This window comes from Geotrypetes seraphini, chromosome 2 (genome assembly GCF_902459505.1).
Source record: "Geotrypetes seraphini chromosome 2, aGeoSer1.1, whole genome shotgun sequence".
Lineage (NCBI taxonomy): Eukaryota > Metazoa > Chordata > Amphibia > Gymnophiona > Dermophiidae > Geotrypetes > Geotrypetes seraphini.
Window position 1 is genome coordinate 375,675,363 of NC_047085.1, and position 16,019 is coordinate 375,691,381.

General features: G+C 44.3%; 1 protein-coding gene across 4 annotated transcripts in view; it reads right to left on the reverse strand.

Annotated features, from left to right (window-relative positions):
• The window catches only part of PTPN3 (protein tyrosine phosphatase non-receptor type 3), a 710,747-nt gene that overhangs the window by 150,012 nt on the left and 544,716 nt on the right, over positions 1-16,019 (reverse strand). For all 4 annotated transcript variants that reach the window (XM_033930629.1, XM_033930631.1, XM_033930630.1 and 1 more), the window contains one exon: positions 9,688-9,848. In XM_033930629.1, coding sequence (XP_033786520.1) covers positions 9,688-9,848 — 161 coding nt within the window. The remainder of the gene's footprint in view (positions 1-9,687; positions 9,849-16,019) is intronic.

The window sequence follows — 16,019 nt, forward strand, 5'->3', positions numbered from 1 at the left end:
AATTTTTGAAATAGAAAAATGTCTAAACAAATGGTACAAAGTGGCAGATAGATGCTTTTTTCACAAAAACGTCCAAATCACTATTTTCAAAACTCATTTATAACATGTTTTTTTCCACAGTTTGTCTAACTATCAAAGGGGGGGGGGGGGAAAGCATGTTGAGGGCATGTTATGGACAGGACTAGTGCCGATTCAGACATTTATCTGCAATAATGTAATGTAAAAACCAAGGCCAAAATTAGTGTGTTTTAGGCTAGACCTGTTTTAACAATAACAAATTGCTCAAGCTGACCAGATAACCACTGGTAAGATAAAGACATGACCCACTCTTATAATACAATACAATATAAAAACGTATATTCTGCTACCTTGTCAAAAGACATTAGTGTGGATTACAATAAAATAAAAAAGGGAACAAACCTCCCTGACTTAGATATATAAATATGACCAAACAGTAATAACCATTAAGACAATTGCTTCAAAATGAATAAAACTACTTCCTTAAAAAAATGTTTTTAACAATTTATGAAACCTTATATAAGAGAGTTCCCATTCTCAAAGCCACTGGAAGTTAATTCCAAAGATTAAAGCTTGGTATGAAAATGATGCCACCAGATAGCACTTAAATCAAAATTTGTGGGTGGATGGAAATGAAGGTTAAGTAGGATGGTGCTTTCTATTCAAAGATGCCTTTGAGTTGGAAACCACAGTTAACCATTCTCGTTCCCTAAGCTTAGCTTGCTTAAGATTCTTGCCGTGCCCTTACGAATCCCAAATAACCCCCCCTTCCTTTTGTTTTAACTTTTGTTTACTTATTATAGTTCATTCTTTTCCCACTGTTTCTAGTATGTCTGTTTATCATCCTCATCCGAGTCTGTTCCACAATTGTTTACCAAAACTATACTGTATGTATTCCCATAATTTTTACTGTACATTGCCTAGAGGTCTCGAGAAGCAATTAATCAAATTTTTAATAAACTTGAAACTTGAACCCAGACAATAATTGTCTACATCTTAAATTTACATTGGGCATGAAGTGGTAGCCAATGAAGTTTTTAGTCAGAAAAGGGGTAACCCTATCATACCTCTTAGCCCCCCCCCAAATAAACTTAGCTGCTGTATTCTCCAGCAAATGAAGGTGACCTAGACACTCCTCTCAACACATGCCTGGGGAAAATCTTCGGATGGCTCCAAACAAATGGACTAGTAGCCAACAAGGAGAAAATGGAACTATTACTAATTAACAAATGGGGAGAAAATAGCCCAAGATACAAACTAACATTGAATAGCAATGTCATAAAATCTTCCATGGATACGGTGAGAAACCTAAGGGTATAGTTGAATCCAAACCTAGACATGACAATACAGATCAAACACATCGTGAAAAATGCATATGGCAAACTCTACTAGGTCAGAGGACTTAAACCCTACCTTACCCGCCAAGCGATGTCCAATGTAATATTAACCTGGTACTCTGAACTTTTGACTATTGCAATGCAATCCTAGTGGGTGTCTCAAAATACACAATTAAACAGATTTAAATGGTACAAAATGCAGCAGCAAGATTTCTGCTGGGAAAAATCGAAGAACACGAGTGCCACTCTGCTACTGAAAGAACTACACTGGCTCCTGATGGAAAGCAGGGTGAAATTCAAGATCCTACTACTGACGCACAAAATCATTCATCTCTCTGGATCACAATATCTAGCTGCCAGACTACGTCGGCACACAACAACACGCGCACTACGCTCGAGCCAAAATCATCTGCTGGAAAATCCCCTCCTTCCGAGATCTCAAAATCAAAAGCATTGGGAAAAGAATGTTCTCGGTGATGGCTCCAAGGTGATGGAATGCCCTCCCGAAGGAGCTAAAACTATAAAAAGATACCGGAAAGTTCAAGAAAGGGATAAAGACCATCCGCTTCATAGATGACTTTAGCCAATAAAAAAACATAGAGCAGACAGTTGGCTAGTCCCCCCTCCCCCTTCCCCAAATCAGGAACTCAATGGGAAGAACACAAAAGGATATAAATAAACCAAGGGATGAAGCCCAGAAAACTAGACTCTGAGGAAGATAATACTGCAAAGATAGCCATAAACACGATACAGATACAGATACATGTATATAGATTATATTTAGTTGAATAGGCCAAACTCCTTAGGAGGTGTGTAAATATAGTGTACTTAGGTGCAATAGTAAACCTAATATTAGATGTGTATATAGGTAGGACGATTGGTTTGGTTGGAACATATGCAAATAAGAAGGACGAGTGATGTGCCGGTAACGTAAGTAGGATGACTAATTATGCCACAATTATGCAGGTCTTAAACTCTGTATTGTAACACTGCTACAGAAGCCCCTGTAACTCTTTATAGAGCCCAGGTATTGTAACACTTTTTACAGAAACTCATGTAAACCGCTCTGAAATGACTCTCCAGTCGTTAATAGCGGTATAGAAGCTCACAATAAACAATAAATAAACAAACACCCGACATACAAAAGATTACAATAATCAAGGGAAGACAATATAACTGCATCAAAAGCATTAGGTATTCAATAGAGAAATAATGCCTAATTTGTCTCAATTTTTTCAATCTGTATAATACTGCTTGAACCAACTTATTTACTTGACTGACCCCCTCTCAGCCCCATCAGTATATACCAGGCTCTATGACATTTGTAGATATAAAGGCCATTCCTGTTACAGGAGCAAACAGGTCTGTAGAGTAGCTTAGTGGTCAGTGCAGCGGACTGCAGAGAAGAGGACCCAGGTCCATATCACCCCACTCTAACTAGTATATTTATGGCAAAAAAGTGTGAGAGCCCCAAAACTCACAAAATACCTATTGAACCCAAATATGGGTGACGCCTACAGGCATAAGGGCTATTGTAGTGGGGTAAGTTGAATACATTACACCTTTTACTATTCCTGGAGGGGGGTCACCTCACCATACTATATAGGGGGATTATGATATGAAATACATCTGGGACCTATTATGTTCACTGCAGTGTCTCTGAGGCTGCCCCACTGCTCTGCTGAGATGTCTATGTGGCCAATCTAGTAAGACTGCTGGCCCCCCAGACATACCCAGTGTTCTCCCCAGAAATTTTTTCCCAATCGGGTGGCATGAAAAAGTAGTCGGTTGGGGCGGGGAAATTTGGTGGTGGGGAAAATTAAATGTATACTATTTTTATTAGTTAATTATTATTATTTTCCAATACTCAATATGACTTCCTTTTTTAAGGTTTGACAGGTGCCAGAATATTTTTACTAAATTTAAGAAGTATCCATTTCTAGAAGTGAATAATTAGATATCCACCCTCTTTCAAATGGTATAGAGGTTTAAAGAAGGGAAATGCGTTAATGAAGTCATAGGTTCAATCTAGCCATTTATTTCTGCATGAATTTAAACAACTTTAAAAAAAAAGATAAATATAGCTCATCCAGTCATACAAGAAATGGCTGTACAATACCTCTAATAATGTTTTGATCACTAGGTTCCTTCCTGAGGTCTCACTGAGGATATGAAATAGATGCTATCCCCACTTCCAGACCTCTTCCACATAATTTATGGAGAGGTGTTACTGAGCCTTGAAGGACACCTGTGTGATTGATCTTTATCTGCTTCTTTTTTATTTTGCTATAGTGCAAAGTAAGAGCTAGGGCAAAACAGTATAGGTAAAGATGCAGGTAATAATTAGCAATGTATTAAAAATATTTTATTTTTATTTGCTCATAATGTCATTTGAAAGCTGCTTGATGATAATACAACTTTAATTTAATTCTTTACAATGTGTGTCTGTGTGTTGGGGGGGGGACAACACCTACGTCAACAGTAAAGTTAGAATAGGGTCATTAAATCCAGTGGTGCCTAATATATATGACAGCCAGTGCTGATCATTTTTTAACAACCCCCTCCCTCTATATAAAAAAAGATATTTTTAGTAATAATCCATGATCCATTTACAATAAGGGTGCATCTAGGAAAAGACAGCATCTTAAACACTGCAGTGAGCACTAGAACATCAACACACGCATTGTAAAACTAAACAAACCAGATCCTTCACAGTCAATTGATCCTGTAGTCGATGCTAACAGAAAGCCATGTCCTTTTCATACACACAGAACACAGATACACCCTCGCCCAATATGGAATAATCACAAATTAAAAATAGAAATATGTAGACAAAAGTTAAACTGAACCAAGAAACCAGACTCTGCATACAATGCAACACCACAACACCACAAAAACAGTGACACATATCCCCTAATACTCTGCAAAATATAAAGACAGTAGATGTAAATTTGAAAAAAAACCTTCTACATAACAGTCACCACTTTACAAATTAACAAATGGAAATGAAATAATGAGAAATATGAAAATACCATTTTATTGGACTAATCCATTTTTCAATTAGCTTTCAGAGGCCAAATCTTTCCTCAAGACAGTACAGTATACAGCTGTTATGGTATCCTGTTTTGACCTGAGGAAAGGAGTTTAGTCTCCCCACAAATTGCCTTATTTCCATTTCCTATTGATAAATTATAATCAATACAGTTACAATACTACTTGATTCTACGTAAAGCAACAAAAATATTTTTTTCTACCTTTTGTCATTTCTGCTTTAGTCATCTTCTCTTCACTCTCTTCTTTCTATTCAGCAATTGTCCTCGCTCCCTTCCATGCAACATCTGTCCTCTCTTTTTTGCCCTTTCCACCCAGCCTCTGCCCTCCCTCTACCCCTTCCATCTACTGTCCACCCTCTCTCTGCCCCTTGCATCCACTGTCCACCCTTTCTGCCTTTTCCATCCAGTGTCTGCCCTCTCTCTGTTCCATATGGTATCTACCCTCTTTCTATGTCCCTTCAATAAACTCTATATTCTGTGCCCTTTGTCTCCTTTGTACATGATTTATTTCAGTTTCACCCCCTCTCCATTTTTTGTCTCCACCCCTCCCCTATGCCCTGGCATCTCTCTCTTCTCCTTTCCTTCCTTCCTTCCTTCCCACTCCACCCCATGGTCTGACATCTCTATCTCCTTCCCTTCTCCCCCCCCCCTCCAGTATCTGCCTCCTGTCTTTCCCCTTTGGTCCAGGCCTCTCTCTTTCTCTCCGTCTTTCTTCTGTGAGGAGATCATGTTGATCTTGAACACTGAATAATTCTTCCACATTCTCCATATCACTGTACTGTAGTCTGGTCCAGCAGACTGCTTTGGCACTATTACATGGGTAATAGTAAATTCATTATGCATCAGCTTTCCACACAGAATGCCACAAGTCTCTATTTCTTGTGCTGTGTTTTCATATTCACATCATCTTCCCAATCCTTCTATCCTTGGAAGTATTGTCTTCTGGATTTTTCTATTCTTGTCAAGAGCCTGCTGCGAGGCACAGGATCCCGCACGCAACAGCATAACAGCTTTGCCTCGAGCCGTTTCTAGGCAAACTGGGACGCTTCTCCTGCTCCTGGACCTTCCTGCCTCAGTGAAGAGAAAAAGGAAACGCAACTCGACTTCCCTCAACACCTCTTTCCCCTTCTCGCATCGAGGTCTATTCTTGAGAAGCATGCACAAGAGTGACGCTTCTAGCTGGTGGTTCCCGTTAGTGGGAGAAGCTGGCACGGTCTGAACCCCAATGAGAAGGAGAGCGGAGTGAGAGCCATATCGGGCACGGGCCACAGTAAGATCCGTTTTGGGCCTCATGTTGTGCAGGGTTGGACTAAGGCAAGTTGTAAGCTTCCTTCCATCGCTGACCTATATTCCATAGGTCAGCGACGGAGGGAAGCTTACAACTCGCTGCTCTTGCTTGTTTCGGGCCTTTCTCGTTGCCGGGTCCTGCCTTCACGGAAACAGAAAGTAGGCAGGACCCGGCAGCGAGGAAAGCCCGAAGCAAGCAAGAGCAAGTTGTAAGCTGACCTGTCTCCTGTAGTGAACCCATGCTCCGGGGCTCTAAAGTGTGAGTGCCGACTTCCCTTCTCTTCCCCCCCCCTCCCCCCGGACATGACTTCCGGTTTCGGAGGGAAGAGAAGGGAAGCCGGCACGCACATGTTAGAGCCCCGGAGCATGGGTTCAAGTCGCTTGCTGGCGTTAAAAACTAAAAAAAAAAAGTCAGGCTCCTGCGATTCAAGCTGTGCCAAGTCAGCCCGGTAAATTTCCAAGCCGGTGAGGTTTTTTAAAAAATGTTGAGCAGAAGGCGGCAGCAGCAGCAGGATTGCGATCGAGATTACAGCCGGGCGGTCATCTAAATTAGCTGGGCGGAGCGCACGGTTAAAAGGCCCTAAGGAGAACACTGCATACCAATGGCTTTTGTGCATTTTTCCTTTGGATATTTTTGGTTTGAAAATGGCCCTTAAAAAAAGAGACGTGCTAAGCAGAGAACCAAATAAGACAGTGATTTTTGAACCAAATTGATAGACTTTTTCTAGTTCACAAATGGATATGATTGGCTCTAGATTTACAAAACATCCAAAAGTGGATTTGGAGGGCATATGATGCTCCACAATGTTAAGGCAACTAAAAGTGTCTACCGTATTTTCGCGGATATAACGCGCACCCGTGTAAAACGCGCACACGGGTATAGCGCGCAGAAATCACGATGATATGTACAAAAACTTTTGTATACCGCGCTCATGGGTATACCGCGCATGATGCCCGACGCTCCTTTCGCCCGCCCTGACTTTCCGTGCGCTGTCCCGACTCTCCGTTCACCCCCCTGACTTTCCGTGCACTGTCCCCCCTTGAAGTCCTGTCCCCCCTTGAAGGTCTGTCCCCATCCTGAAAGCCTGATGCCCCCCCCCGACGTCCGATACATTCCCCCCCCCGGCAGGACCACTCGCACCCCCACCCCGAAGGACCGCCGACTCCCCAACAATATCGGGCCAGGAGGGAGCCCAAACCCTCCTGGCCACGGCGACCCCCTAACCCCACCCCGCACTACATTACGGGCAGGAGGGATCCCAGGCCCTCCTGCCCTCGACGCAAACCCCCTCCCCCCAACGACCGCCCCCCCCCAAGAACCTCCGCCCGTCCCCCAGCCGACCCGCGACCCCCCTGGCCGACCCCCACGACACCCCCACCCGCCTTCCCCGTACCTTTGTGTAGTTGGGCCAGAAGGGAGCCCAAACCCTCCTGGCCACGGCGACCCCCTAACCCCACCCCGCACTACATTACGGGCAGGAGGGATCCCAGGCCCTCCTGCCCTCGATGCAAACCCCCCTCCCCCCCCAACGACCGCCCCCCCCCAAGAACCTCCGACCGCCCCCCCAGCCGACCCGCGACCCCCCTGGCCGACCCCCACGACCCCCCACCCCCCTTCCCCGTACCTTTGGTAGTTGGCCGGACAGACGGGAGCCAAACCCGCCTGTCCGGCAGGCAGCCAACGAAGGAATGAGGCCGGATTGGCCCATCCGTCCTAAAGCTCCGCCTACTGGTGGGGCCTAAGGCGCGTGGGCCAATCAGAATAGGCCCTGGAGCCTTAGGTCCCACCTGGGGGCGCGGCCTGAGGCACATGGTCGGGTTGGGCCCATGTGCCTCAGGCCGCGCCCCCAGGTGGGACCTAAGGCTCCAGGGCCTATTCTGATTGGCCCACGCGCCTTAGGCCCCACCAGTAGGCGGAGCTTTAGGACGGATGGGCCAATCCGGCCTCATTCCTTCGTTGGCTGCCTGCCGGACAGGCGGGTTTGGCTCCCGTCTGTCCGGCCAACTACCAAAGGTACGGGGAAGGGGGGTGGGGGGGTCGTGGGGGTCGGCCAGGGGGGTCGCGGGTCGGCTGGGGGGACGGTCGGAGGTTCTTGGGGGGGGCGGTCGTTGGGGGGGAGGGGGGTTTGCGTCGAGGGCAGGAGGGCCTGGGATCCCTCCTGCCCGTAATGTAGTGCGGGGTGGGGTTAGGGGGTCGCCGTGGCCAGGAGGGTTTGGGCTCCCTTCTGGCCCGATATTGTCGGGAAGTCGGCGGTCCTTCGGGGTGGGGGTGCGAGTGGTCCTGCCGGGGGGGGATGTATCGGACGTCGGGGAGTCAGCCGGGCAAGAGGGCTTGGGCTCCCTCTTGCTCCGATCGTGGATGCGGGTGCGGGTGGGAGCGCGTGCGAGTGGTCGTTCGGGGTGGGGGTGCGAGCGGTCCTGCTGGGGGGGTGAATCGGGCGTCGGGCGGGGTGGGAACTATGTTTAAAAACTTTTGTATACCGCGCTCAGGCATATAACGCGCGGGGGGTATGCGCGGTAGGTAAAAACGCGTATAACGCGCGCGTTATATCCGCGAAAATACGGTACTTTGGGTAGTCAAAGCATTGCAGCACTGTGGTTTAACAAACTGATTATTATTGGCTGAAATATGCTCTGACAAAGTTATTATCCGATGATTCATTGTTAATAGTGGTGTTGCAATTTCAACAGTTTGTTATTTTAAATATGATGTTTAAAAGGAAACAGGAATTGTGTGTGCTCTTCATTTCTCTCTTTAAAAAGATCTAGTACTTATAGGACAACCAGACTCCCAAAAGTAGTGGTGTTGTCTGCAGTACCTAGGGCTTAAGGTTCATAAATGCACTTCGCTTCCTATGTGCCACCAAAAACCTGGATACTCCCTTGGCTTTGTTAGTTTGTAATGTGTTCCACTATGAAGGTTAATACATAGTAACATAGTAGATGACGTCAGATAAAGACCTGAATGGTGCATCTAGTCTGCCCAACCTGATTCAATCTAACAATTTGTTGGGTTTTCTTCTTCTTAGCTATTTCTGGGCAAAAATCCAACGCTCTACCTGGTACTGTTCTTAGGTTCCAACTACTGAAGTCGCCATCAAAGCTCACTCCAGTCCATCTATACCCTCCCAGCCATTGAAGCCCTCCCCAGCCCATCCTCCACCAAACGGCCATATATAGGCACAGACAGTGCAAGTCTTCCCAGTACTGGCCTTAGTTCTTCAATATTTAATATTATTTTCTGATTCTAGATCCTCTGTGTTCATTCCACGCTTTTTTGAATTACGTCACCGTTTTCCTTTCCACCACCTCTCTCGGGAGCACATTCCAGGCATCCACCACCCTCTCCGTAAAGAAGTATTTCCTTACATTGCTCTTGAATCTACCACCCCTCAACCTCAAATTATGTCCTTTGGTTTTACCATTTTCCTTTCTCTGGAAAATATTTTGTTCTACGTTAATACCTTTCAAGTATTTGAACATCTGAATCATATCTCCCCTGTCCCTCCTTTCCTCTAAGGTATACATATTCAGGACTTCCAGTCTCTCCTCAGAGAATTAGCAGTTTGTAATGTGATTTAACATCCATCTTCAGAGGGATTAGTTTTGAAATGCAATGACTTTTCACAAAATCCTTTGAAGGCTCAGTCTCATGCAGAGACTCAAACACATTCCACTTAACTATTCATGCTTTAGTTTTGGCAAGCGTGAATTTATTGCAGCTGTTATTCACAGAAGTTTTATAAGATGTAATTTTCAAAGGAGGAACATCATATAGTTTTGCAAAGCAACCAGGAAGTAAAGTTTGAATAAACTTAAGACACCCAGTTTCCCTGGGTTGCTAAATACCGTATCTCAAAGGAGCTTAACCTCAAGGCATCCTTTTTTAGTCCAATCGTCCCTATATAAGCTTAGATTTTGTTTTCTACTCAAAACTGAAGGGAGTGGGTAAAAAAAAGACAGACAGTAATCTTAAATCTTGGAATGCTTACCTCAAACTGAATGAGCCCAGCTCCACTTTCTAGTCCTTTCTTCAGCTGCTCCATAGATTCCTCTAGAGTATCCCCATAGTCTGGACAGGTGGGAAGGATAGATTCTGGCAGAATGTGAGAGTCTATGTCATCTTCTGACTTGCTCTCAAACAGTCTGACAACTGAAAGACAGACAGACAGACTTGTAAATGTACGGCTTGCCTCACACTCACCTTTATACTCCTCAGACAAATGGAATGCGCTACTCATGTCCCTTGCTCATAAATAATGGCACATCTGTCACATGCTTAGTAACAAGCACATACATTATTTTGCACTGTGGATGCTGAAGGACCAAGTGAGAGTCTACATGAAAATAAAACCACTTCTACTTCAAGAGGACAAATATGCATGCATGTAAAGAAACAGTGATATATTCAGGGAAAATAATCCAAATTTTAGCTTAATATAGAACCCATGATCCTGGGTTCTATATTAAGGAGGATCTAGGTATCATCATGGAGAGTGTGAAAAGAGGTCGGTTGGGAAAGCAGCAACAGGTGGTAGCACCTGGGACTTCTTCCATTTAAATCTTTTAATAAAAACTACTGAGACAAAAAAATTCTAAAAAAATGACCATGTGAGCACTTACCGGCACCTAAGAGCTCACGTAGTAAACCTATGCTAACCAGTTAGCGTGCAGTAATGTAGCTGCACTAACTGATTAGTGTATAAATATCCACTCTCCACCCCCACCAACATGCTTCCCCCCCAATTATATATATTTTTTTAGCGCCCGGATTAGCACACACTAATTTGGCAGTTACCTCAGTATGCATGAGCATTTTCCACTATATGCTATTTTAAGCTGCATTAAGCATGTGTTAGTGTCTAATGCAGCTTAGTAAAAGGACCCCTTAGATTGTAAGCCCTCTAGGGACAAAGAAATACCTGCTGTATCTGAATACAACTCACTTTGAGCTACTGGAAAGGCCCGAGCTAAATAATGAACAACATAAAATTCTCAGGTAGAGCTTATCTTTACATTAGAGAATGACATGGTGACAAAATTCATCACCGTTCCCGTCCCCGCGGAAAACCATCTTCATGTCATTCTTTAAGGAGAGAGGGAAGAATCAGAGTATGAATGACCCTCAAGCTTTGCGTTGAAGAATGCTGGTGTAGAAGGACTGAGGCTGAAATAGACACTAAAAAATGACATGGGATTATTTCCCGCGGTTATCCGCGGGGACGGGAACGGTGATGAATTTTGTCACCGTGTCATTCTCTACTTTACACCTAATTCATTCAGGACTGGCACTAACCCAGAACTTTGCAAAGAGTGCTGGGGACAAGAACAGCCCACTAACACAAAACAGAAAAAAGTTTGAAAACAAGAGCAAAATCTGTTGGAGAAGGTGCAGAAAGGTTGGGAGCACTTATCATTTTTGGCGGGAAGATCTGAAAGCAAGCGATTGTCTGTACACCCTAAAGGCATAGAATTTGATATGGTGAGTGGAATGCTGAAGGAAATTCTGGAATGAGACTGTGTTAGAACCTGCTTTGTGCTTGCTAAATGCTGGGGGGGATACAGGGACAATTTTATTTTCACTTGGTGGCTGTCAAATGTTACATTTCCAGCACTAGCAATACATGACCACACCTTTTCAGTCTGATGAACTACAGAAACAGATTAACATTTGGCACATGGAATATATTGATGCTTACAGACGCCACAGGGTCAAGGATCATAAAATAGTTTGGGATCCCTTCTTACAGTGCTGGAAGTTACAGGATGCTTATTAACATTGCTGAGCTACTGTGTTGGGAGATAGATTTGAGTTAACGCTCATCTGGGCTGAGGGAGGGAAGGGGGGATTAGGGAGTTTAGCACAAAAGAAATGAGTAGACTTCGGGAAGTGGCTCAGTTTGAAATTCGATCTTATGCTAGGTCTCCGAGTGTGCTTAAGCAGCATTACGTTGGTCTGTGGGAACGACTGAGGGACTTGGTGCCATTGCGGGAACAGGCCGGGGGACTGGCGCCTGATTAACTCTTTTCTGTGTTCCCACTGTAGCACCCCTGATGTTCCAACATTTCTTCTTTTTGTCATGTTTTGGTGCCCCAGGGATGGGAGGAGGGGAGGATTGGTGATGCTTGGGGGAATGTATGTTCTGTTGAGTGGAGTGGATGGTGCAGTGCGTGTGTGGTGATGCAAGTCCTATGTGGTTCTTTGGGGTTGCTTATATATTGCAAAAAGGTGAAGGGTCACTGTCCCTGATGGGCGGTTTTTCTTCTTCTGTTGTCCTTCGCTGCCTTTGCCTCCGATGCCCTCGTTGCTCTTTTTCTAGTAGTTACACCTTGTATTAGTGTGGGGGGCTCCTATGGGAGGCATCACCTCTGTTTCTGCATCTTTTGTTTGTAATGGACAACTTTTGATTCCTTGTTGTTTGCTGTTGCGCCCTGTTGGATGGTGTATTTTTCACTGCTAATAAACATAATTTAAAAAAAAACCCAAAAGAAATGAGAAGTCACCTGCTGCAATGGACAGTACTGTTCTTGTTAGTTTTGAATGTTAGGGGAATGTTTCCTTTTTTGTGCGTTGGTATTCTTACATTGTGAATTGCATTTCTCTTCTCAATCAAAATTTGTAGGATTAAAAACAAAACAAAAAACCAACAAGGGCAAAATCAAGGGAACACCAAAAGGTTACATAGCACTGCTTCCTTCATGGGGCAACTGAAATCAAATTCACTCAGCTGCATTTCTGCACTACTATCTTAGGAGCATTAAAAAGGGGGGAAGTTATCAACATTAGTTTACTGTTAACCCTAGTTATTAGTAACTAGGCCTCATTGCGTAAAATGGGACCTGTGCTAAAACAGCTTTTATTTATTGGGATTTATTAACTGCCTTTTTCATGAAGAGATTCACCCCCAAAAGTTTACAATACATTGAATAGTAATCAGGTACTCAAATACTTTCCCTTTCTGTCCCAATAGGCTCACAGTCGAACTCTGGTACCTGAGGCAATGGAGGGATTAAGTGACTTGCCCAGAGTCACAAGGAGCAGGCTGAGGTCGAACTCACAACCTCAGGGTGCTGAAGCAGCAGTGCTAACCACTAGCCAGCACCTCCACTCCTCAAGTTAGTGGCAAAATAACTTACCTTAACAGTAGCCCACAAAGAAACCCCCTCCCCCACTAAGTGCCCAAAATAGACTTAAATCTTATTTAGTCTAGTAAGAAAAACACTCATAATAACATTTTTAGTGTTTTCATGAAGGACAGCCACCAAATCTTCCTATTTAGCGCCCTGACACTAAATAGTGTATAAATATCCACATTATAGTGCAAAAACCTGATGGAAGATTCTTGCACAAGTATATTCACTCTTTTATATGGAATACAGTAGAGTCTCAGTTAACTGGGACTCTCACCCAACTGGCAAAAAACTCGCTGGTGAAAAAAAATTGTCCCCAGAAGCATCAGCAGCAGCGGTCCTGAGTCACAAACCTCCCTCCCTCAAGCCCTGAAAAACTACAAGTGACGGTAGTCCTGACGCGAACTCTACCTCGCTCCCGACCTAAAGCACCAGTGTTGCAGTGTGAGCCGCAAATCCCCCCTCCCTCCCTCAATCATCTGAGACAAACTCCCTCCTTCCCACCCCAAAACACCAGTGCAGAAGCATCCTGAGCCGCAAATCTCCCCTCCCTCCCTCCTTCTACAAGCATCTGACAAACCGCCCTTCTTCCCGCCCCAAAGAACCAGCGCGGCTGCGGTCCTGAGCCACAAAGTCTTTCTTCCTCCCTCCCTCAAGTCCCTTAGTGGCAGAAGCAGGTGGTGGTCCTGAGCCCCCTCGCTCCCTCGCTCTCTCCCTGTCTTACTCAAAGCACAGCGGTCAGCAGGAGGCAGCCTCAAAACAGGCTGCTTGCGGCCAGCCCCAGCAGTGCCTTTCCTCTGACACGTCACTTCTGACACATCAGAGGAAAGGTATTGCCTGGGGCTAGCCATGAGCAGCCAGTTTTGAGGCTGCCTCCTGTTGACCAATGCGCTTCGGGTAAGGAAGGGAGGGAGGGAGAGAGCAAGGGGGTTTGCGGTCAGGACCGCCACCTGCTTCTACCATTTCGGGCCTTGAGAGAGGGAGGAGGGTTTTGCGGCTCAGGTCCACTGCCTTGCTGGTACTTTAGGAAGAGAGGGAGGGGTGGGAATTGGGATTGTGTTAGACAAAGTTTCTAACATACTCTCAATAAACCAGAAAAACAGTTTTCCGGTATCCACCAATCCCCGTGGGTGCTGGATAGTTGAAATTCTATTGTACTAGGCAGATTTTGCACTAGATCTGAGCCAAAATTTAATGTTTTTCACTCCACAGACATATAAGTACAATTATTAAGTGATTTAAAAACCTAGCATACATTTCTTAAAAGTTTGGAAAACAGTTCATGTGCATATGCTTCAGATTTATACCAGCAAAACACCAATAAACATTCCCAACGCACAAAAATTAAGGGGGTCTTTTACTAAGGTGCACTAGCCGATTTAGCGTGCACTAAATATTAGCGGGTGCTAAATGCTAACGTGTCCATAGAATATAATGGGCGCGTTAGCATTTAGCGTGCGCTAAATCAGCTAGCGTGCCTTAGTAAAAGACCCCCTAAAATAAGTGATTACTGGAAAAAAAACCACCAAAACACACCACTTCCTATTCTCTCACCCCTCCCCCTGGTTTGTTTGGTATTTTCCACTCAGTTTGGGAGTCTTTTCTGAACAGACAACTCCTCTGGAAAAGGTAACATGTAATGATGACACAAAGAATCCCTAATTTACATACAACTGAAATACCTAACACAAGCTTTGATTATTTTACATTCTAGGGATACATATGGGAAAGATTTTTTATTATTTTTTTTTTGCCATTTCACACTTTGCCTAGATTTCTGAACATTTTTTAAGTTTCAAGCTTTGCTAATAATTTTTTATTGTACAGTATAACTTCAATGTACAGAAATTGCCTTTACATATGTTAATTCATAGGTTAATGCATATTACAAGAAAATTTGATTTATTTGAGCATTATTTTCCCTCCCTTTTATACAGCTGCGCTAGAGGTTTTTAACGTGGGCCGGCGAGGTAAGTGTTACAACACTCATAAGAATTCCATGAATGTTGGAGCATTTACCACACCGGCTTGCACCAAAAACCTCTAGCACAGCTTTATAAAAGGGGCCCTTTATTTTTAGAGCATGTAAATAATAATAATAATTTATTTTCTTATACACCGCCAAAGCCATGGTAGTTCGAGGCAGTTTACAACAAGAGGAGCTGGACGGTCAGCGATAAGTTACAAAATAGAATCAATGAATACAAGTACACTGGAAGCAAGTACAAATAAGAGGCGCTGGACATCTGTATACATATACATCTGTATTACACTCACTCACAAATACAGTACTTACATGAGGAGCCAACTTATATGCAAGTCGCACCCTAATTTTCTCCCCCATTTGACTTCATGTATAGGTCACATGCCCTATATCCTCAACCAAGATTTAGTGTCTGATCTCCCAGGCTCTTCCCTGGTCCCATGGACAACAGCTGCTAGCAGATTCTCCCCCTCCTTACTCATCCCATGTGACCACTTTCCTTCCAACTGCTGCTTACCACTCCAAAGCTATTTGTCTGCTGGCATGGAGCCCCCCCCACACACCCTTTGCTCAACAGGAAATACATCACTGGAGCTCCCATAATGCATTTCTTGTTAGGCAGAGGGTAGAACGCGGCAGAGTGCTTGAGCGCAGGCCAGCACATAAAGGCCCTGTGTTGCTTTAGAAGCAGCTTCAGAATATCCCTTGTTACTTTTTCTTTCTTTGTTAAATTTAATCTATTTCTCCCCTTGAACCCTAATTTTATGTATTATGTATGAGTTATTTTTGCACATTGTATTGTTATTTTATTATGTTTTAGATTGTAAGCCGCCCTGAAGGTTTTCCCTAGGGCAGGATAGAAAATTTTTAATAAACTTGGAAAGCAGTAACATGGGGAAAGGAAGGGGAGAATCTGCTGGCAGCTGTTGCTTATAGGTCCAAGAGATAGAGTAACATAGGGATTCCTCCAAGGGGGGGGGGGGAGTAATTTTCTATACTACCCAAGAAAGCTTTCTATGGACAGAAAGTAAACATATACGATAGTCCAGAAGAGGAGATACTGGATCGGGGGGGGTGGGGGGAGGAGAGGGCAGGGGTGTAGGAAGCGGAGATGCTGCATACAGTTCCCCTCTGACATTCGATCTTAAAAAAAGATGTCATAAATTTTGTGGCCTACCGTGTTTCCCTAAAAATAAGACCTACCCTGAA